Consider the following 23947-nt stretch of genomic DNA (forward strand, 5'->3'; position numbering starts at 1 on the left):
TCCCGGACGCTCCCCTCCGTCTCCCCGCGGCCGAGGGATTGTGGAGGTGTGGGAGTGGAAAAACAGCACACGCGGCGACGGGGAAACGTCCCGAGTCGGCGTTTATCGGAACCGCCGAGCCACCGGGCCCGGATCCGCCAGACTAGGCGTCCCAAGGCTGGTTTGAACAATGACACGGGGAGCCCTTCGATCTCCGTCTATCTGGTGCAGTGGTTCTCAACGTGGGGTTCCCAGGTCCTCCAGGCGGTCCCTTGAGAGGTCCCCAGGGGGTCCCCTGGCTAAAATGATAGATTCGTTAAATTTCACCATTCAAGAATGTTACAAGAATAACTGTTTTGATCCTAGTTTCACTCTTATCTCCCTAACTATAGTATCGACAGGTATGGACATTTGGCATAAACCATCTAACAATAGTGGGTGTGAGTGTGTGTGTGTGTGTCTGCTGGTTTTGTGGGGTGTCAATAATAATGTCTGTATAGGCATTTGTGCTTATCTACAGTTTACCATTTTGGGGGCGGCACAGAGAGTGATCCTGGTCCCCTTGGTCTTAGTCTTCTGGTGGAAGGATCACACACACAAACACATACACACACACACACGCACGCACGCACGCACGTACACACACACACACACACACACACACACACACACGTAGGCACGCACACATACACACACACGTACGCACGCACACACACACACACACACACACACACGCACACACATATGCACACACACACACACACACACACACACATACACACACACACACAGCGTGACCCTCAGTGTGACCCCTGCGCTCTCCCCTCGCCCGGGGCTGTGCGCTGACTATTTTCAGGAATGTCGGAAGGCGCAGGAAAAGACCTGACAGGAGGGAGGGAGGATCCAGGGATTCACCGGCTGGGGGCTTCCAGGGGTCTCGGTTAAAGGCCACAGACGGAGGTCAGAGTGCTCAGTCCATCAGAGAGCTGCTCTGGTTATGGTCCGGTGGCGGAGGCTTTGGAGTCTTCGTCGGAGACTAGAGCATCATCAAAACCCAAGCGAAATCAAACCCAGCGTAACCGCTAACTTTAGTTCCCGTAGTTCCCGAAAACAAATTATGGTTTTCTCCCTCTCTCTGGGCTAGATAACCGAAATCCCAGCAGCACAGAATTCCAACACTCGGATAGATAATATTCTGTATGCCGTCTTTTAATTATTTTCTCTTACTTCTTTTCGGTATTTAATAACTAACCTCTCATCACCGCTAATGATTTTTCTCCCGCATTCAGGATTCATTTTTTCATTTTTTTAGTTCTCCGTTCTTGTAAATAATAATCCTGTAATAATGGCCTGGCTGGAGTTACACAAGATCTGCACTGAGAAATGAACAACCTCCCCCCAAAAAAGAAGGTCTGCCACTCTGGTGGGTGATGAACCAGAGTGGTAGGAAGTACAGTGAGTGTAACCTTCTAATCAACCCCGTCCAGCGTAACATCTGAAAAGGACAAAGTATTCGCACAGAGTTTGTTAAATGTTTTGGAGCTTGCTGCATGCCACGCTGCCTCCCAGCCAGGGGGGAGTTTGGGGCGGCGGTTGCATCCAGAGCGGCATGTGTCGTGGAGAGCGGAGCCGTGAAAACAGGTGCAAAGATGAAAAGATGGGCTGGGGCAAGGGTGTGTCTGGACTGGAGCTGTTGTGACAGGCCTTTGGTATTTATCCAAGGTGTGCGGGTTCGTCTGTGTGTGTGCGTGCGTGTGTGTGTGTGTGTGTGTGTGTGTGTGTGTGTGTGTGTGTGTGTGTGTGTGTGTGTGTGTGTGTGTGTGTGTGTGTGTGTGTGTGTGTGTGTGTGTGTGTGTGAGTGTGTGTGTGGTCGGGAAATCCGGTCTGGTTTCTCTGTGGAATTCTACGCTTCTACACTCTCAGGTGTGTGTGTGTGTGTGTGCGTGTGTGTGTGTGGTGTGAGGCTCCAAACATAATGGGTTTTGTTTTTTGTGGTCATAGGGTTTGGTCTTTTGGTGTTTTCCACACAACAAATTGGCAGCACACACACTGGCAGTACACACACTGGCGGTACACACACTGGCGGTACACACACTGGCAGTACACACACTGGCACATGATGTTGAGGCTTTGGAAACCCGTGTGACAGTTTCTCTCTCTCTCCGGCAGCTCTCGCTAAGTCGCAAAAATCGGGTCTGCAAAGCTCTCTTGTCTGTCTGCCGCTTTCATTTTTTCCCCCCTGCCACAGCGAGTGTTACGTCGTGTTACGAAACGTGTGGGGGGCAGAACGCCTACGAGCTTTTCCCAGGGTCTCGTATCCGCCCGCGTCGTTTTGGCTACAGGTTTTGTCATTTCGCGTGGTAACGATGTCCTGGCTGTGTAATAACACTCTGGAGTTGGAGGTGTGTTTCGGTATGTACTCTGCCAGGGACATTTGGTGGCTTTGTAGGTGTACAGTACGGTGTTGAGAGAGAGAGAGAGATAGAGAGAGAGAGAGAGAGAGAGAGAGAGATGTACTGCCAAACGCAACAGCCCCCAAAAAATAAATTAAAAAAAACGAGACAGAAAGAAGGAATAATTATTTTTTTTCCTCTTTTGTCTCAGCTTCCTCAATTAAGCCAAAATGAGACGGCGGGCCGCCCATTCATCCAACAATAGGACCCCCACCCACCCCCCTGTTTTCTGTTTGTCTGTCCGTCTCTCTCTTTTCCAGCCGTCTCGTTCCTCCCTCCTCCTCCTGCGCTTTGCCTCCTCCCGCTGGCGATGCCTCACCTCTGGCTCTATGTGGGGGCTCTATGCAGAGACCCCCCCCTGCCCCTCCCTTCCCACACACACACACACACACACACACACACACACACACACACACACACACACACACACACACACCCTTCCCGCCACTCTTTCCTCCCCCCCTCGCCCCTTCCCTTCCCTTTCCTTGCTTTAGGGCGCAGAAAGAGGAAAAACAAACAGACTAAACATCTGAGCACGCACACCGCCGGCAGAGGGACGCCGGTGTGTTTTCCGTCTCCCGCGCCGCGTCAAGAGGGGCTCGTTTGTGCTGCTTTTTGTTTTATTTTTGAAAAAGCCAATTTGTGGTCTAATTTTTCGGTGATTGGCAAAATAGTGCCGCTTGCAACCCATGCTGTGTCCGTCGAACCCTTACGGTCACCTGGAGCGGATGACCAGTTTTGGCCTGGAACTGGTAAGAACAAGGCAAAGTGAAGGTCCTCGCTAAAATATCACTAGGAGATCATTTGGTCTCATACCCAATACGTACAGGCTGCAAATATCCGGTAGTTCATGCCAGTCTGGGCTCTACCATCTATTTTTATATTTATACAAGGGATATGAGGATTGAAGCTAGAGGATTTAAATGCATGTCTCTAGCGCGTGTGTGTGTGTGTGTGTGTGTGTGTGTGTGTGTGTGTGTGTGTGTGTGTGTGTGTGTGTGTGTGTGTGTGTGTGTGTGTGTGTGTGTGTGGTGTGGGTGTGTGGGGAGGGGTTCTGGGGAGGGATCTTGATTTGACAGGAAATGAAATGCAAGTGGGATGAATATATACGGTATATATAAGAGAGGAAGAGAGATACTGGCATTAACTATAACAGCTCATGTAAACCTCCCCTGTACACACACACACACACACACACACACACACACACACACACACACACACACACACACACACACACACACACACACACACACACACACACACACACACACACACACACACACACATTAGTGTGATGTGGAGTAAGAGGTCAGAGTTGAGCAGTGAGACTATGTGAATCACTCCGCCGCTCTATTCTCGTTGATGTTGAGCTCTGAATTATTCCGGCAAACTCTTGCACGATTGAGCTTTTCGCTACGAGCGAACTCCTTCCACGAACTCCTCCGTTTCGCCATCTGCGGGACCTATAGCTAAAGGTCCGTACCTTGTTTGGGTCTGTACCTGCGTTTTTGGAAATTCAACAATTCTCGTCCTCATCGCTCTCGCTCGCTTGACTAGATTTTCACGATTGGCTCAATGAGAATCAAGCCTTTTCACTTAGTAGTACTACTGGGTCTTATTGTGGTCACGAGTGCCAAACTGGTTCCACATCATAATTGACCTCCCATACTGTGGTGTATTTGTTTGTCCACAGAGACACTCTCAGGAATCACAATCACAAAGGAATCTGTGCTTGAACACGCCTCCATTACTCGGCCATTATGGAAATAAGAGCATTCTGTGCCGGGCTCGGGCTCAGGGCTGGAATTAGAGAAATAGGTCATAATGGCAGGAATCGTTTAATTGAGTCTGAAAAATAGTCAAAAATTAGGCTGTTTTTCATCAAAACAGGCGCGCTTTGTAAGCCGCGTGCGCGCACGCGTGTGTGTGCATACCTGTTCTCATCTTTGCCATGCACCAAGGCAGCCCGAGGGGGAGTTTTCCATTAAGTGCCTTGCCCTCGTGCCTCTGAGGTCTTTAAGACATTTTGTTTCGCTTGTGATATCGCCCCTCTAGGCTCACATTTGTACTGCGTTTTCTTGTTATTGATGATCTGTGAGTTTTGCATGTGTATGCATGGCTCTGTATGTGTGTGTGTGTCTGTGTGTGTGTGTGTGTGTGTGTGTGTGTGTGTGTGTGTGGTCTTTAAAGATGTTGATCTGCTGTACCCAACCACGCGCCCCCCATCTCCACATCAACAAATCTCCGGGTTCGACGTCCGTACCAGCGTCCCTTGGTCCTCCTCGCGCTGCATCCTTAAGTTGCCGACCCGTGGTTTTCCCCTAGTTCCCCTCCCTGACTTTATGCGATGCAACATCCGGGATCCTCTCCCTTTTCTGCCCTTGGCCGAGCGCTTTTGACCTCCTACGTACTCTCCGTGCCTATCGTGCCACGCTGAAGTTCCAACCTGTCGGAACTTCTGTTTTAACCCTGCGTTCTCTCTCTCTTTCTCTCTCTGTTCCTCGGCGCGGCAGGAGGCCGGACGCAGACCAGGCGGCGCTAGCGTGACGATGCCACTACAGCAGTATCTCGACCACAGGTGGGTCCCCCCCCGAAATCAATCCTTGTTCCCAAAATACCCAAACCCGCTTCTCCCTGCGATGGCAAAAAGGACAAATTCATCTTGTATCGACGTGCCAACAGGCTGGAATAAAGTCAACTTAAGTCAATAATTCAGCTTGTGTGAATCACTCTACTGACATTTTCAAACTTATATTGCTCATAAAATATGCATAACAAAATAATTATATTATATGGCACAGGCTGATCTTTTGTGCTGTGTCTCTCGGAGGAGCAGAAGGCTGAGGGATTGATTGTTTGTGACTCATCAAGGTTCAGCGATCTCGCATCGGCTGACTCAGCACCTCCATGCGCTTATGTAACAGAAAACACCAGGAGGAGAGTCCACCATGAGCGCAGATAAAGAAGACATGAGAAATTAAAGACAGAAAACTGAGTTCTAAATGCATTTTTTTTAATCTTTGCTTAAGCTATTGCTCCCATCCAGGTACAGTACATCCAGAATTCAGTAATGAGATGGTCTGACAACCCTACAGCACTTTGCCATGAAAACAGGTGGACAACAGTTATGGACAGACAAGAAGTGACATCAAGATTAATGTTGTTTTATGTTTTTTTTTCACAATTTCCTGAACTTAGATAGCAAACTGTATCCATAGTATACACTGGTCAGCCACAACATTAAAACCACTGACAGGTGAAGTGAATAACATTGATCAGCTGGTTACAATGGCACCTGTCAAGGGGTGGGATATATTAGGCAGCAAGTGAACAGTCAGTTCTTGAAGTTTGTGTGTTGGAAGTAGGAAAAATGGTCAAGCGTAAGGATCTGAGCCACTTTGACAAGGGCCAAATTGTGATGGCTAGACGAATGGGTCAGAGCTTCTCCAAACCACCACTCTTGTGGGGTGTTTCCGGTATGCAGCGGTTAGTACCTACCAAAAGTGGTCCAAGGAAAGAGACAACTGTCGACCTTGTACCAGAAATTGGTGACAAAGTTAATGCTGCTATGATAGAAAAAGGTGTCAGAACACACAGTGCATCACAGCTTGCTGTGTATGGAGCTGTGTAGTCGCAAACCGGTCAGAGTGTCCATGCTGACCCCTGTCCACTGCCGAAGTGCCTACAATGGACACATGAGCGGCAGAACTGGACCATGGAGCAATGGATGAGGGCGGTCTTGTAGGATGAATCATGTTTTCTTCTACATCATGTGGATGGTCGGGGTTAGGTTCCAATCTGATGGAGCATCTGTGGGATGTGCTGGAACAACAAGCCTGATCCATGGGGGCCCCACCTCGCAACTTCCAGGACTTAGAGGATCTGCTGCTAACGTCTTGGTGCCAGATACCACAGGACAGTTGCTGTTACTGCAGATCTGTTTTGGCGGCACGATGGGGAGCTACCCTATATAAGTGGTTATTAGTGGTGGTTTTAATGTTATGCCTGATCGGTGTATAGCGTCACTAACATTTTCGGGTTTTAATTTCAAAGATGGGCATTGACAAAACAAAGTGTTATGTATGTCAATTCAGTTTTACGTCGGCTATTTCTTCAGTGGTGAAGTGGAAACTCCTCACCTGGCCTATCTTGAGTAAAACAACAGCTAAAAAACCAAAGCTAATTACAGCTAATACATAGAGCTAATACAATTCACGAGAGATCGTAGACATGTTCTCAGCCATCTCTTTCTTGATTTTGCAGTTGAATTATGGGAAACGTGGAGAGCCAGAATGGTGACAGCGGTTTCTACGGGGAAGGGACGGGACACCTTTCCCGGAAGCAAACGTCCCGTTCGCTCCGTCTCTCCAACAAGCAGCCCATCTCCCGCCGCTCACGGCTCTCCTCTTCAGTCAAACAGGAGCACAGGAACTCAGAGGCCTCCACGCGCTCCTCCAGCACGCCTAGCATCCCACAATCCTTAGCGGAGAGCGGGCTGGAGCCGTTCAACGCGACCGACGAGTTCGGAGACTTCGGAATCAACCCCCACTGGACGCAGCGGGTCGCCATGACGATAAGGCCCGAGTCCTTTCAGCACGACGATGACGCCTTGGCGACGCCCACGCCGGAGACCTCCGAGGCTGACACCGTGGCCCAAGAGGGAGAGGAGGACTCGACGGGGGAGGCCGACACGGAGGGAGATGCAGCTGGGGAGGGGAGGTACCTCCAGCGGATGACTGAGGGCCCGAGGGAGGGAGGGAGCTTCAAAAAGAAGAGGTCTAAATCAGCGGACATGTGGAGGGAGGACAGCCTAGAGTTTTCCCTGTCCGACATGAGCCAGGAGCACCTTACCAGCACAGAGGAGATCATCGATGGCGGAGAGGAGGAGGAGGAAGAGGAGCAGTTCACCTGCCCTAGAGGCAATGCAGGTGAGGATGTTCAGAGGACACAACATGGAAACATCAGGCTATGTTCCAATTCACAAGTTTCCGTGACAAACGGACAAACATCTATTCACGATGTGTGGTTCCCCAGGTTCAGCCGAGAGGGCCTCATCCCTGGACCACCTGTGCAGCCAGCATAGCCCCGTCCTGAGGGGACAGCGGAAGCGCTACGCCATGAGCCGGCGACAGGGTGGGGGGGGCGGCGGGGAGGAGGAAGAGGGGCTGATGTCACCTCCTGAGGAAGACGGCAATGGCTACGGCGCGTTTACACTGCCCTGTCGCCGCTCCCACTGCCTGTCCGAAGGCCTGGTGGGGCTCGGGGTCCACGCCACGCCATGCCCGGCCTTCCAGGGCCGCCGGGCACAGACCACTCAAGTGAGTTATGCCGTAGATGCCAAGTGGGCAACAATAATAGCACAATACAACAAGTCATAGGTTATATTTTACACACTATGCAGTGCTAAGCTAGACAGTACAACAGTATATTTGCTGGTGCATATCGCCACAGGTAGACACCTCCGGAAGGGAAGTGGTTAGAGTCAGGAGCAGTCCAGGGTGGTTGGAGTGATCGTTAGGTGAGGCTATGTTCGTATTGAACTTATCGATATGAATCTGTTGATACAAACTATGAACACAAATAGGTCTAAATGTCAAAATGCCTCAAAGCACTTGGCAGAAAGAGCAGTGACAGATGGTTGAGCTTACTGGCTCAAGTAGTTGTCCGGCAGTTGCGCTCCACGGTATGGCACAAAGGCGGATTTGTGCCACTCTGATTGTCCTATAATCCCCGTGAGACTAAAACTGTGATAAAGGATTACAGAAATAAACATCACTTGACAAAACGTGATATTGCAAAAGTGCATCCAAAAGCCCTTGATCCCCTCACCCCGGCCCAACCCGGCCTTTGCACGTCCGGCAATGTTCTGCTGCATGTTTAGCAGGAAGTTCAGAGTTTACTGACATGACAGAGGAGGCCAGTCAGTCTGTGGCTATTAGTGCTCCGCTGACATCCAGAGATACTTCCTCACTTCCTGTGTGCTCAGAACATTTCAGACAAGATGGTTAGTGTTTGGACTCCCACTGGATGTGTGTGTCTCTGTGTGTGTGAGGGAGGGAGAACTCACACTTGACCATGTATCTCTGTGTGGATGTGTTTGCATGTACGTATGTGCGTGTGGAGATTACGCAAATGGCAAGGGAAATTTCAGAGATCTGGCCCTTGGGGCCCGTCTGGTTTCCTAGTCCATCAAAGAAGGCAACAAAGTGAAGCCGCAGACTCTTTCACTCTCCATTTATTAGCCTCAGAATGCAGAAATCTGACATGCAATCACCCCTGAGTGAGTGCATGTGCTTTCCGTTTCAGGTGTTTGTTCATTTTTTAATCTGTAGCAATTACGTCTATGAATCAAATTTTAAATGTATGAACATTTTCACCAAAAGCAGCCAATTAATTACGGTTTCAAAAAGGTTTAACGCCGTCAACCGGTTGCTCATGTATTAGCAAAAAAGTTGCTTAATAATAAAAGTACCAGTGCCAAAAATAGAGAACCCTGCTTTTATCCCCCTTAACCCGTTTCCCAGAACCCCGGGCGCCCTCGGAGAGCAGAACATCCTAAGTGCTCATTACGAATTCATCCCGGCCGGCTGAGGGGGTAGTCTGGATATAAATAGACAGAAACACAGGAAAACAAAGACAGCCAACAGAACAGAGGTTCAGTTCAAGGAAGAAAGTGTGAAAGAGCAGAGAATCGTCTCCCTTACAGTGAAAAGAGTTTTTAATTTTTTTATTATTATGATTTCCTGGCGGTCATACATGTGGAGTTTTTAATCAAGATTGAATTATAAGATTAGTATTCATCTTTTTAATTGCTCTCCCCGATTGATTGAAAGAGTGGTCGGGGCTACTCGTGTTTGTGCACACGTACAGTACATATGTGCAGAGCAAAAGGAAACCCTCCCGCACACAAATGCAGACACAAAAGCGCACTCTTGTTTCTGTGAAACTGGTTTTCCTTTGTGTCGCCGAAGCTTTCAATTCATGCACTTGGAAAGGAGAGGATCCCTCATCAGGAATGTTGAATATTTCTCAGTGTGTGAACGTTTCTTTGAACCGCACTTATTGGTCTCTCTTTCTCTCTCTCTCTCTCTCTCTCCTCTCTCTATCTCTCTATCTCTCTCTCACAGTCCCATTCAATTCAAATCAAGCAGCTTGATTGTCTTCTATGTTGAGAGAAAACATTGCCAAAGCAGTGTCCGTATAATAACAAAACACAAAGGGTAGCTCCTCAGCACAAACTGCACCTTTTAGGGGTACAGCAGGTTTGACCCTGTAAACCCTTTATTAATTGCTGGGTGAAAATTCAGGTGAAGGTGCCAGATAAAGGCCACATTTGAACCAAATTTGAACCTGTCAGGTACTAATTTGTCACTAGAGGTACAAAATTGCCAATATGTACCTCTGCCAAGGGTACAATAAGCGTACCGTAGAAGGTACAGTTGCTGTGAAGAGCCAATGGTACAATGCTGTGCTTTATTTTCTAAGAGTGAGGTGATGATGTATGATGTAGGTATGATGAGGAAGTGCAGGTCGAGGTCTCCCTCTCCCTCACTGCACGGGTGAACCTCTCTCTCCACCTTCAGGACATCTCTGGGGTTCTGGGCGAGGGCAGCGAGTATGGGGACAGCGGCATCGATGGCGGCGCCACGGAGATGGATGGAGAAGCGGAGCTGGTGTCGCGGCGCTGCAAGGCCATGTCGGCCTCCTTCTCCGTGTACTCGGCCGCCGAGAGCAGCGTCTTCAACGGAAGCGACAGCGGCAGCAGCAGCGGCGGCGGCGGCGGAGCGGACGGCCGAGGAGGCGAAGGAGGAAGAGGGGGCATCTATGAGAACTTCCGAAAGGAGCTCGACAATCAAGCCTGGGTTAGTGTTTGTGCACACTCCTGAACATGCCTACATATGAACGCCAACCCCTGGATTTACCACAAACGTCCATTTTTCGGTGCCTCTCCCTTCTAGACACATAGGGGCAGGGACTTTACGGAGGAGGCGGGTTCCGCCGTGAGCGATGAGCAGAGCAGCGGCACGCTGAGCACCGCCTATCCATCGGACCTGCTGATTGGCTGCACCAACGGCACGGTCAGGAAAGCGGGAGCGCTGGCCGTCAAAAACTTCCTGGTTCACAAGAAGAGCAAGAAGGTGGAGCCCGCCGCCCGGCGCAAGTGGAAACGCTACTGGGTCTCACTGAAAGGTGCGACTCCGATGCTCAAGAGCAGAGAGTTGATAGGAACATTCCAGTCTTATCTCCTGTCCGGGGCTGTGTAAAGTGCCCTTCTCTTTGAACTCAATGAGATTTTGCTAGCAGCTAGATTGTACTATATTACGAGCTTTTACTTCCACTTTCCATCAAGCAAATGCACACTTGTAAAACCTCATGTTGCAATGCCTATTTTTGGCCATAGCAAACAATCGAAAATATGGAAAGCTGAAAAAATAATGCAATAGCGCACTCGGACAATATTTGCAATAGAGAAATGCATCACGTGTCTGTCCACACTGTCACTCGGCCAAGTGACTGTATCTGGCGCTACGGGGTCAGAAACGATTAGCGAGATGAGAGAAAGTATGAGGGACCACGTATTGATGTATTGATGCGAAACCTGATTAGATAATAGCACAACGCTCTCAAAACACAGCAAAAATCGGATTCGCTGAAAGCGGCTCCCTGCGGACCATGTTGCGGCAGAAGATGCCCCTAGCATTCAATTATGTTGCAGAAGAGGTTCCCAGCGTTCAATTACACTGCAGTAAAAAAAAAAAAAGTTAGAACCAAAACTGGTTTCAGCACGCCTCATAGCGATGTTGAACGTCTACCCTTTTGGATCAGATGAGAAGATCATATCAGACAATGTAGTATCATTTATCCTGTTAGAACATTTCCATTGATTTAAATGTGATTTTATTTTGAATATTTATACAATAAACATAAAAACATGTGAATATTATGTTTTCGTTGAGTTTATTTCACTCTGAACAACAACTTCTCCATTAACCGCAACCTATTGACCCTTAGCGCTATTTTTGATCATGGCCGTCTAGTGTGGCGGAGAGACCTCCTCCTCGTCTTATGTGACTGCCATTCTCTATAATCACATCAGTTTCGACATCAGTCCGCGGCATTCATTTCATTCATTCCCGTCCACCGTCTCGTCTCACCCTCTTGGGCTTAAGCGCTGCCTTTAAGGTTCCCCCTCCTACATTTCATCACAATCTAATTTAAAGACAGCGTCTGTGCCTAATCCAATCATGTCGGACATGAAATGCTGAGAAAACGCCATCTGTAGTGGCGTTCCTGACTCCTGGCGGTCCTCACCTCATATGCCCACACAGGTTTAATCAGATTGGGCTGAATTACTCCTGAAGACCTCACGCTGCCTGTTAGGGCCGCCCGTAAACAACGTTTCAAGGGTTTGCTGAAACGCCGGTGTGAGACTAGGCCGGTAATTTCTGTGACAGTCGTATGGCTTGGTTGCCATGCCGACACCACACTGTTACACCCAGGTATCTTATCATTAACCTGCTTAGGGAACACTTTCCTCCAAAACCATTATGTCATCCCATTTCTGTCTTCTCCTTCGTTAATTTCTCAGGCTGCACTCTTTTCCTCTACGAGACGGACGGTCGATCGGCCATCGACAACAGCAGCGTTCCCAAACACGCGCTGTGGGCGGAGAACAGCATCGTCCAGGCAGTTCCAGAACACCCCAAGAAAGACTTTGTCTTCTGCCTCAGCAACTCAGTCGGAGACGCTTTCCTGTTCCAGGTAGACCCCAGCCGAGACACGCGCACGCGCACACACACACACGTGCACACAAACACACACACACACACACACACAGGAATAACTCCCATCTATGTGTGGCGGATGAGCTAGTCAGGTGTTTTGCTTTATGTGTGACATGCTCGAAAGGCCATTCTGTCAAACCCTGACAGCGATCCGCCACAGTTACCGTCGCGTGACATTAAAATGTGTCTACTTGTATTCAGGGCATCTGCCTCCGATGACATTCGATCAATGCATTGGAAGACAAATGAGAAAATAATGCTGAGAGTCTACTCACCACCCTCTCACTGGGGCTAATGACAGGACTTGCACAGTATTTGTGAGCTGTCCATCCCCCGTAAAACCAATAAGGTTTATCCCTTGATGGGCGTATGTGTGGCCAACAAGTCGGCTTCTTCTCGCTTTGTCCTGCTTTTTTATTTGCTAATAATTATAGCTCAGGGTGATTGTGAAGAATTAATTATCACAATTATCAAAGGGGTTCTATGTGATATTGAAATAATATATCACCATATCTGCTTCAGAATTCTACATCTAATGTTGAATAGTCCAACTGAGGTTCCTCACATTGTTCCTCAAGCTGTTGCCATTGGAACAAAAACTCCCTCAAATATCTACTGTAGCATCACATGAACCCCCCCCTCCCCCCTCCCCAAACCTCCAATGTGTCTCCCCTGGCAGACATCCGGTCAGACGGAATTGGAGAACTGGATCACGGCCATCCACTCGGCGTGCGCCGCCGCCCTGGCCCGGCAGCACCACAGGGAGGACACGGTGCGCTTGCTCCGGACTGAGACCCGCAAGCTGGAGCAGAAGATCGACATGGACGAGAAGATGAAGAAGATGGGTGACATGCAGCTGTCCACCATCACCGACACCAAGAAAAGGAAGACCATACTGGAGCAGGTACAGGAGCGTGCAACTGTATATTTTGGGGGAAGGTATGAGGGTGTTGCTGAGTGGATGTGAAACTTTGTGCAAAACACCTTGGTGCAGAAAGAATTTCAAATGTTCTTCTCCTCTATGTTTTGTTTGAGCATGGACAAAGGCAGTCAAAAGGCGTTAGCGTTACAGTAAACCAAGGCAACTCATTACACAATCTCTAAAAATGACTGAGATGTGTTGGTGTAATGGAGATGTACCTGTTTAGCAGCCGAGGTACTGCAACTACCCCGTGTGTCCTTTGTTTTAGCCACACCATTTGATGGAGGGATGACACATCGTTGCACCGTATTAAATTGACCTCACTCACAGAGACAATCGTTTGTTTGTGGAGACTTAGATGAACAGATCAAACACCATTAAAGGTATTTATTATACATGTACAGCACATTGCAGCAGATTCTTGTTGAGAGACTCTTGCAGATACTGCTCGCAAGCAGGTAGGTTCAATTAAAATCTCTCGCCAATCCTTCCATATCTAACAGCTATTTTAAAATCTGTATTCTCATGCCAGGTTGAATTACTGTTTACCCAAGGTGTGTTTGATGAAAGATTGGTCATGTTTTCAGGCATTTTCCATCCCACGTCCATATCTGATGTTTTGTTGTGTAAACTTGTGCAGTTTATTGATTGAATGCAATTTGTGGCGTATGATTTCTTCTAGAATCTACACATTGTATTTTTGTGTGGAAACACCACTGGGGTTTTTCTGGATAGAAGGCATGAATGTAAAAAGCTAAATTCATAGGATGAAAACACCGAATCGATCCGGATCAAAAAGTCTTTGTACGGTCCTAAGTATTCAAATGTGCTGCTGTCTGTTATGCATGCTTTTATGCGTCATCCCCCTTCTGTTATACTTAGCATAGCAGTGGGTCAGTGACCAGTGGGGGTAGTGTTGCTGACTAATGCTTCTCAGCAGGGTCTAACAATAGCACACCCACACCCCACTCCTTCATGGTGGCCCAGATAACCACCTGACAAAAAGTGCACATTTCTGTTCTTTTCATCTTATTGGTTTGTGTTTGTGTTTGTGTTTTATTTAATACTATTTTCATCCCAAAAAAAATATGCGTATGGATTGAACAACAATGGCTTGTTGTTGTGTTACAGACTGACACCTCACGCTGGCTGTTCCCGCCATCGATTCCTGGGTTTCAGTCCCTTACCGGTTTCTCTGTGTACCCCCCCATCAGATCTTCCTGTGGGAGCAGAACCTGGAACAGTTTCATGTGGATATGTTTCGCTGTCGCTGCTACCTGGCCAGCCTGCAGGGCGGCGAGTCCCCGAACCCCAAGCGCCTGTTGGGCTTCGCCTCCCGTCCCACCAAGCTGGCCATGGGAAGACTGGGCATCTTCTCTGTCTCCTCCTTCCACGCGCTGGTAAGAACACCTGCTCTTGCTCAAGTGCACATGTTGGCCAGTGCAGGCGTAGACTGGGTCCACCCTATGTTACCAAGGTCCTATATTCCCAAGGTCATATGTTCCCAAGATCCTATATTTCCAACGGCCTCTGTTTCTATGGTCCTATATTCCCAAGCTCTTGAATTCCTAAGGTCCTTTGTTCCCAAGGTCCTATATTCTCAGGGTCCTATATTCCTACATCCTATGTTCCCAATGTCCTATATTCCTGCATCCTATGATCCCAATGTCCTATATTCCTACATCCTATGTTTCCAATGTCCTATGTTCCCAACGTCCTATATTCCTACATCCTATGTTCCCAATGTTCAATGTTCCTACATCCTATGTTCCCAATGTCCTACAGTATGTTCCCAAGGTCCTATATCAATACATCCTATGTTCCCAATGTCCTATTTCTCCAGTGTCCTATATTCCTACATCCTATTTTCCCAAGGTACTGTGTTCCCAAGTTCCTATGTTCCCAAAATCCCTCGTTACTAAGGTCCTATATTGTCAAAGCTCTATGTTACCAAGGTCCTTAATTCACAAGGGCTTTTGTTCCCAAGGTCCTTGTGGCAGTTTTGCCTACCACGCGCCATCCAAGTGGCGTGTTCAGGGACCTCCGGCACTGAGACATAGAAGACTGGGTTGTAAACACCAGTTTATTGTAGAGACAGGGCTAGCTGGAATAAGCCCAGGAGGAGATAGCATGTGTCATGACACGGGCTCCTCTCCTGAGTGAGTGTGGAGAGGGGGGTTTTACCTGTTGCTCGTTAGACCAGCCAACTAGCAACAGGTATGCAGCCACTCTGATCCTAGATCCACCAATTACTTAGATCCAGGTCAGGTGTGGCTGCTTAATCCACACCATCCCTACACCACAGTCCTATATTCTGAAGGTCCTATATTCCCATAGTCTTATTTTCCATGAAGTTCTATTTTCCAAAGGTTGTATATTCCCAGCCCAATGTTCCCTCAATTATACATCCCCTCAACATAAAAATCAAATACAATTTTAATACTTCTGGTATATTGACAAAAAGCACGATCTGATTAAGATTATGTATGTATGTTCATACCAGCGTTCATGTCCACTTGGTTAATATTTTATAATGTTAATTAAAAGTGTTAATAACAGTATTATTGGGCACAGCTTGTCCATTCACACCATTTCTGATATTATTTACTGAGTACTATCCGATTATGCGATCTTTGCTCATGGACTAGAGATAAGCTGCGTGACGACGAGCTGAGGACAAATAAAACCGACAACCTTCCTTCCCCAGACGTCAGTTTGACCTCGACACATTCAGATCATTCCCTTCCCTCCGTGTTCTACTGTACACCTGAGAGGAAGGCACCGTGAAGTCATGTCGCTCACAGCTGAGAGCCGCTGCCATCGGCTCTCAACACCGTGCTGCCGGCGTCACCTTGAGGCCCCTTTAAAGAACGCACAGAATGAAATACCACCGCGGATGGAATGTTCTGCATGCCGCGGGGGAACGAGATGTTTGTTTGTCCTCTCGGATACGCCAAGCACTTTGGGCAAGGTACAGAGAGGATGAGGACAGAGGGAAAAAAATAAAAAAAAATATATATATCTACACAGACAGATTCAGGCGAGCTGGCCTGCAGATACAGCACTGGAAAATAACACACACAAACACACGTGTGCGCACACACACACACACACACACACACACACACACACACGCGCGCAGGAGCTCACAAGCCCAATAGTGTTTGTTTTTTTTATGTGATTGGTGGATCGATATCAGGGCTGTTAGCAGGCTGCCATCCCTGAGGCACTTTCCCACAAATAGGCTTAACAGTCTCTGCTCTATTACTCCCACTACTGCCGACTGACACCCCCCACCTCCCCCTTCACCCCCTTTCACCCCCACGCACTCTCATTCTTTGTCTCCGTTCCACTCTTTTCCATTTTCTTTAACCGCCTTACTCTCTCAATATGCCTTCTTTATCTCTCGTTTCTCCTCCGCTCCCTGTTGTTTCACGCCCCTTCGGATCCGTTTTCTAACATCCCTCTGGTTTATTTTTCCAACCCCTTACTTCATGGGCGTAACACCAGAGGACTTTGACTGTTCCTCTTACTGGATGGAACGCTTCAGATATTACATTTTTTTTTTTTTTTGTTATTCTATTGTTACTTTTATTTTGTTTTTGTTATTGTTGTTGACATGTGTGATGTGAGCTGCTGTAACACCTTAATTTCCCCTCGGGGATCAATAAAGTATCTATCTATCTATCTATCTATCTATCTATCTATCTATCTATCTATCTATCTCTCTCTCTCTCTCTCTCTCTCTATCTATCTATCTATCTATCTATCTATCTATCTATCTATCTATCTATCTATGTATGTATGTATGTATGTATGTATGTATGTATGTATGTATGTATGTATGTATGTATGTATGTATGTATGTATTTATGTATTTATTTATTTATTTATTTATTTATTTATTTATTTATTTATTGGAGGGCGATTTTAAGGTGTCACCAGCACACCAGCCCACTCGATTTATCAATCGTGAGCCTTTGTTCCCAATCTGAATTGGAGTTGCATCGCCGGGTGCATTAACATGTATGAGGAAATTTGTCACGGATGCGTATTTACAGATGATTTGCATGAAAAAAAAAAATCTTGACAGGCTGCGAAAAAATCAGGATAAAAAACAAAACATATAAACATAAAATAGAATACAAATGTAAGTAAAAAAATTAATATAAATTGCTAAATATACACAAATAGCCCCCAATAAAGATTAAATACTGTATTCATTAAAAAAAAAAGTGATTTCATTGTCATTTCATTGAAGTGCATTTTTTTTTAATAATAAATATTCATTTTATATTTCCTATAACAGTACATAGATATCCTCTGTTTCCTCACAAACATGCCTGCCCTTTATTTGTTTATCACTGGATGTCATTTTTTTCCACACTCATCTCTATATCACCCAAAGCCTCAGAAGGACTTATAATAAAAAAAAATCTGGCTAAAAGGTCTCTTGCACGCAGCTTACGTAAGCGGCGGCTTGACGACAGTTTGACCTATCGTGTGTGAAGTGTAGGGGCTCACGGACGGTGACTAGCGCGACAGAGAGGTTCACACACACGCACACACACACACACACACACACACACACACACACACACACACACACACACATGCAGGCACACACACACACATGCACACACACACGCGCGCGCAAATCCGCAGTTTGAGTGTGTACGTACCATCCACGGCCCATATAGCAAGCCAGTGCAGCTCAGATCACCATGACTTAATGTGAATTAACCCAGAAATGCCAAGAGGAGTTTCTGTCTGCCTGCTCATGCCGCTGAAGGAGACGGGGGAAGTGTTGAGTTCCTCTGGGAAGCTGCACATATGTGTGCGCCCGCGTGTGAGCTGACGCACGTGCAAACAAAAGTTTGTTTTTGTGCAGTAGTGTGAGTTGCCGCAAAGGACCGGATAATGACGCCGTATTTTGCATACTCGTTACATAGATAAAGGTTGCTGGGTTTTTTTGGTCATTCATATTATTTTAACTGATTGTCCGCTTTAGGTGGCGGCTCGAACCGAAAGCAACACCAGGCGGCGGAGCCACGCAGTACCACGCCCCTCCACCAAGCGTCGCAGTCGCTTCTCCTCCCTCTGGGGCCTGGAGACCACCTCCAAGAAGAAGACCAAGGGACACCCGTCCATCAACCAGGTCTGCTCATTCAAATGGCACGGTCACACGATAGGTCGTATGATACTGAAACCATCAAATATCACGATACTTTTTGGACGAATACTTCAGTATCGATAATTTCACGATATTTCGTGGATAGCGGTTCGATTAACCGTCACGCAGCCTGAAAGACACCGTTTAAGTCTCGATATCACCATCCATAACCAAAATCCCAGACAAATCTCTTGTATCACGACAACGATGTTATACCGATATATTGCCAATATATATTGCCCTTATATGCCGATATATCAATATATAAGGTCAGCTCAGTCGGAAAGTCGGGAAATTACTGAAAAACAAATGGCATGTTTGGCAACGCTCTGCTCTCTGTGTGGTTGCAGGTGTTCGTGGAGAGGACCGAGCCAATAAAAATGCCCCTGGAATGCATGTTCGAGGACTCCGCCAGTGAAAAATCTGTAAGAGCTTTGACAGCTTCAATCAGGGGCAAAACAAAATACATGTGATCCATCCCGGGGTTTGCTTTCTTTCTTCCTTTCTGTAAACAATCAGATTGGTTTTAATTTCCTCCGCGGTGCCGGTTGATGCTACCACCCGACCCTTTATACGTATGCAGTTTATTTTTCGCTCGGGGCTAAACGGTTTTGAGCGCTTTACCTGGCGGCGTTCAAAGCCACTCAGAAAATCCAGCACTCTTAGCTTTTCTTTCTTCTGTGAGAGTTTTTTGGGGCTTTCCCTTTTTCTTTTTGAAGTGCTTCGGCGTGATAAACACGATTTCAATTGAATCTTCTATTAAATTGGAAAAAAATAAAAATAAAAAAAAAAGTAGGCTTGGGTTGTAATGAGGACTTTATCCCGAGGCGGAAAAGATTCCTATCAGATCACTGTGTATCATATTGCTGCCTGTTTACCTCCCTCCGCTTGTCCTCCGACGCCGGAGATATCCGGGGAAAAGCCCAAAATTCCCTGTCATCCCACATCAGCGTCCTGCTTTGATGCTTTCAGAAACTCACTCTCCTTGGCGAAGGGGAGATTTAAAAGCTGTGGTGGATTTCTTCTGAAAGCGCCAGCTTTCTTCTTTCTTTGTCCCCCTCGACGCCATTAAAATCTATATTTTTTAAGTATATCCGACTCATATATGGCCCGGTGCATGGGTATTCATTTGATCCCTTTGTGTTTCAAAGACACAAATAACGTCATTAGCTCCCCCGCCTCATTCTTCCAGGCAGTCTCAATCCATTTCATCCATTAAAAAAAAATGGTGTCGACAGATTCCTGTTCGTTTCTCCACGCGTCGCCCCCGGGCAGTTCTCCGACTGTGTTTCTGCCTCTTAATTCCACCGAGACAAATCTGATCTGATCCGCATTAGCCGGTGTTGCATCAAATTATGCATGAATCTGATAGCAGAAAAAAAAAATAAAAATCTGACGGTTGAATGGCATCTGTCACGGATTTGTTTTAGGAATAGCGGGTGATACCTGTTTCGTCTTTTTTTGTTTTTTGTTTTTTTTTAAGGAGCTCTTCATTTTTTATTTGTTTCGAGTTAAGTTGCCGTGCTGGAATTTGACCTGGTAGCCGCACGTTGAAGCCGAAATAGACAGGTGGGAAGAGGAAGCCGAGAGTTTCCCTTTCGGATCGCGCCAAGGACAGCCGTGACGCGGCTCCATATTTGATGAACCCCGTTGTACGTGGCACTAAAAAAGGGAAGAGAACGGGGCAGTCTGGGGATGGGATGCCCAGCCCAGTGGGGTAAGCCAAGCTGTCAGAACCATGCGAACGGAGGCCGATCCTGAGACGGTCTGAGCGCCAAAGGCCCCGGCCCGGCACCACAGGGAAATCGATTTCCTTACGCCCACGCGCGGCTCCCGGAAGTTGACAGCTTCTGGGAACGCAATGTTTAAAAATGCAGAAAGAGCAACGTTTTCTGTGGGAAGGACGATGGGGGTTGGCGGGGGGGGGGGGGGGGCCGGGTGCATCCGAGTTGATTGCCTGCTTGTCGTTTTCCTCCGCTTTAGCTCCGAGGGCTCAGTCCGTGATGGATTTCTCGCCTGTTTACGCAAGGGAATCTGAGAGACAGAATAGAGGGGGGAGGAAGGGAGGGAGGGAGGCAGAGGTGGGGCGAGAGGAGAGAGAGAGAGAGAGAGAGAGAGAGAGAGAGAGAGAGAGAGAGAGAGAGAGAGATATGGGGGTGGGGGGGGGCTTATCGCACCACGCCGCCCGGGCTTGCTTCTTCAACCCCCGACAGAGGCCAGGAGGGGAGCCAGATGGTGCCGAGGAGGGCTGGGGAGTTCAGGGAGTAAGGGGGGAGGGGGGCGGAGGGGAGGGGGGTACAAGTTGTGCCCTCCCGGTCTGCTGTCTGTCTGTCAGACTGTACGAGTGCACGTAGGCGTGCGCGCACGAGTGTTTGTGTGTGTGTGTGTGTGTGTGTGTGTGTGTGTGTGTGTGTGTGTGTGTGTGTGTGGGTCCATGGTTTATCTTGCATCTACCCTTGAATGGAGCTATTTACTTCTTTCATCTTCTTCCTTTACCTCTCTCTCTCACACACACACACACACACACACACACACCAGCCGAGTGTAAGATCATTCAAACGGGGGGTGTGGTGATGGAGTGATGGAGTGATGGGGCAAACAGAAGGAGAGGTCCTAATCAATGCGGCGGGTGGTAGAGGAATGAAAGGGATGAAAGGCTCGTCCAGGGCGCCGTTACCTGATAGCCACGGATAAGTTATCAGCGGCGAAAAGGGGACAGAAGCGGGTGAGACGGGAGTGAAGGAGGGAAGAGAGAGAGAGAGAGAGAGAGAGAGAGAGAGAGAGAGAGAGAGAGAGAGAGAGAGAGAGAGAGAGAGAGAGTGGCAGCGCCGCCAGATTGTCAGAGGTCAGAGCGATGCGCTTAAAGGGCACGGACTGACACACACACTCACACACACATGTTGTGTCTCTCTCTCTCTCAGACACGAATTAGATACAGGGGCATAGTGTTTTTCACGGATTTCAGCCTTTTGCCGGCGTTTGCACCATCCGCCTGATCAATGTGCTCCAAATCTGCATTTGTCCATCTCCCCGAATAAAAATGGATGCTGTGCGAAAGGAAAAGGTCACGATCCACATATTTCCCATTGTTGCCGCGTGGGCCACAGTTTTGCGTCAGTGTTCTCTGATGCAAAGGGTTCAGTCCGTTCTTCCCTCCTCCGAGACGCAAACTCCACCGCTACGCTAACCGCCTTGTTCTTTCCTCAGAGGGAGCGAGAGGGCTCCGTGAAAAGCCTTCCCCGGCACAACGTGGACAACAGCGACATCTGGGTGCCCGACTACTTGGCTCCCTCCTGGGTGTGTCTGCCCGGCGACCGGCCTGTCCTGGCCGTCGTCCGGCCCGGCGAGACGACGCTCGACATCCTCAGCGCCGTCTGCAAGGTGGCGATCTTAAACTGGTGTTTATTTTGCGTAGTTTGAGTTTGGGGCGTCCGGGGCTCCGCTGCTCCTGACTCGCGGTGAGGTGTACCGCAAACATGGACGTACTTAGTGAGTTAGAAATATAGGAGTGATGAGCTTGAATACCCCCCATTGCAGGGGAGGAGGAGGGAGCGCAGCGAAGCAGGTAGAGCGGGAGGGATCGGCTGCTTCAACAGGCCGGCCAAATAAGGGCGCGGAAGCGCTGGCGCCGTCAAGTTGTCTGACAGAGCTAGGTGGCAAGCTACACCTCATTTATTAGGGTTTATCGATTTGTTGCGAATTCACGGCGTGCTTTTATCTTATCGTCTGGATGCGAAAGGCGGAACATGACATCAAACGAGACGGGACAATGGCGCCTTTCCCGATGGGTAAGACACGCCCCGTTTCCGTCTTCTTCCACGGCCCGCGCGGCCCCTCGCATGTGCCATATGACACTTTCATAGGTTGGTGACAAACGTTAACGGCCTCCATATCTCACTCACGGTGGAGCTCGTTAAATTTGTTAAATGATATGGTTACGTTTTACGAGGCCGTTAATTCCTGTCTCGCTCGCTCTTTACAGTTGCTCGAGAGCGACCGCAGAAAGGCATCACATTTCTAAATCGTAACATCATAATTCAGCAGCCTAACAAAGGGTGATTTGCGGGACGGGGGGGGTATGGGAAGCAGAAAGAGTTCATACCGTACCAAAATTCCTATTTTTTCACGGTTGAATAATCGGCGAGAGGTCGGAAGCGGTAGGTTTTTCCGATCGACGCGGTAGATTGACTGAAGCGACCGCACACCGCTCTGAATCGGAGGTCTTCGCGGGTCCCAAAATTCGGACCCGAATTCCGATCGCAATCCGGGATATTCGTCCCCGAGATCCATTTTTCCCCGAGATATTACAGGACCGTCTGGTATTTTTTTCTTTAAGGGAGCCGAACCGGCCGGAAAATTTAAGTAGCTCTAAAAATGCTGTTTTCTCCGGGGTTGTAAAGGTTTCGTATTTTCTGGCCCTTCATTTTGTTTTGTTGCTACTTTATTTCTCATGTCCGAGGGCTTAGGGACCGTCGATGTGTCCCGTGAATACGATTTTAAATCACGATAAAGGGCGAGGAAGAAATATATTTAACCGATCCCCTTGTTTACCGTCTTATATCAACAGTATTCTGGAGCCGCCTACGTTTTAAAGTGGAAATCCATGAGGTTGTCTGTGTCGGGTGGAATACGTTGCAAGTCCCAGGATCCCGCTAAAAACCTCAATGTTTTGGGGTTTGCTTGTCCAACATCCGGGTTCACCCCTGTCAGCAGTTTACTCACCACGTAGCTGCAAAATTCGATCGCGACTGCCTTTCACGTGCCGCGTGAGATCAGCGCGTTCTTGGCTGAAAAAAAGGCGGACCCCGCCACGCGACGGACGAGCAACGGCAAGTACGCACGGGAAGCAAATACGTTGAAGCGCCGGCTTCCGGCTTAAAGTTTGAAACGTGGAAATCTCTGCATACAAAATCACCGGAAGACACACGAGACACCACATCCTGCTTTTTTTAACCGGCGTGTATTCTTTTTTTTTCTCCACTCAGTCTTCCGCGGAGACACATGTTTTCTACGTACAACGACATCTGTGCTTACATGTGACGAGGAATTGGAGCGACTAATCCTGGTCCCCTTTATGTGCTGCATACATGTAGATCAACACGCATGACCGATTCAGTGTATGGCCATTGTGTGACGTTTCTCTCAATGTAGAATCCTATAGATAGTGCTAATGAGATTTAAAGTGCGTTGCTGTTATTCAGTGTAAAGCGCTTGTGCATATTTACACTCCTGGTTCTTGTTGTTCTGCAGGCGCATAAGCTGGACCCTTCCAACCACTACCTGCGTCTCAAGGTGCGCGTTGACGACCAGACACTCCTCTACGTTCCGATGCACGAGGAGGACATCTCCGATCTGGTGAGAACACACACACACACACACACACACACACACACACGACTCTCTTAGAATCCAGTATATCGCATCCCTTCCTTAACTATTCGGTCCGGACCCTCGGGAAATGTGGGGTCGTGACCCTTTTTAATTTTATTTTTTTTCCAGTACTGCGACTTATGAAAGCACGCCTTTGAATGTTGCGTGAATCGGTTTACAGGTTTGATTTGGAATGCATCTCCAAAGCATAGCGCTAGTTCAGGGCAGGCCACGGCGTCGAACTCAGCTCGCAATCCCGGCT

The 23947-nt window shown here is 48.1% G+C and overlaps 1 protein-coding gene across 1 annotated transcript in view; it reads left to right on the forward strand.

Annotated features, from left to right (window-relative positions):
- Positions 1-23947, forward strand: part of LOC307239920 (rho guanine nucleotide exchange factor TIAM1-like) — a gene marked incomplete at its 3' end in the record, with an annotated part of 56664 nt that overhangs the window by 11402 nt on the left and 21315 nt on the right. Inside the window, exons 2-13 of the mRNA XM_080013497.1 lie at positions 4949-5013; positions 6699-7363; positions 7470-7753; positions 10019-10297; positions 10394-10625; positions 12025-12197; positions 12900-13124; positions 14357-14542; positions 18154-18300; positions 18666-18740; positions 21523-21696; positions 23566-23670. Coding sequence (XP_079869623.1) covers positions 6706-7363; positions 7470-7753; positions 10019-10297; positions 10394-10625; positions 12025-12197; positions 12900-13124; positions 14357-14542; positions 18154-18300; positions 18666-18740; positions 21523-21696; positions 23566-23670 — 2538 coding nt within the window. The 5' untranslated portion in view covers positions 4949-5013; positions 6699-6705. The remainder of the gene's footprint in view (positions 1-4948; positions 5014-6698; positions 7364-7469; positions 7754-10018; positions 10298-10393; positions 10626-12024; positions 12198-12899; positions 13125-14356; positions 14543-18153; positions 18301-18665; positions 18741-21522; positions 21697-23565; positions 23671-23947) is intronic.

This window comes from Zeus faber (assembly GCF_960531495.2).
Source record: "Zeus faber genome assembly, chromosome: 14".
NCBI classification, from domain to species: domain Eukaryota; kingdom Metazoa; phylum Chordata; class Actinopteri; order Zeiformes; family Zeidae; genus Zeus; species Zeus faber.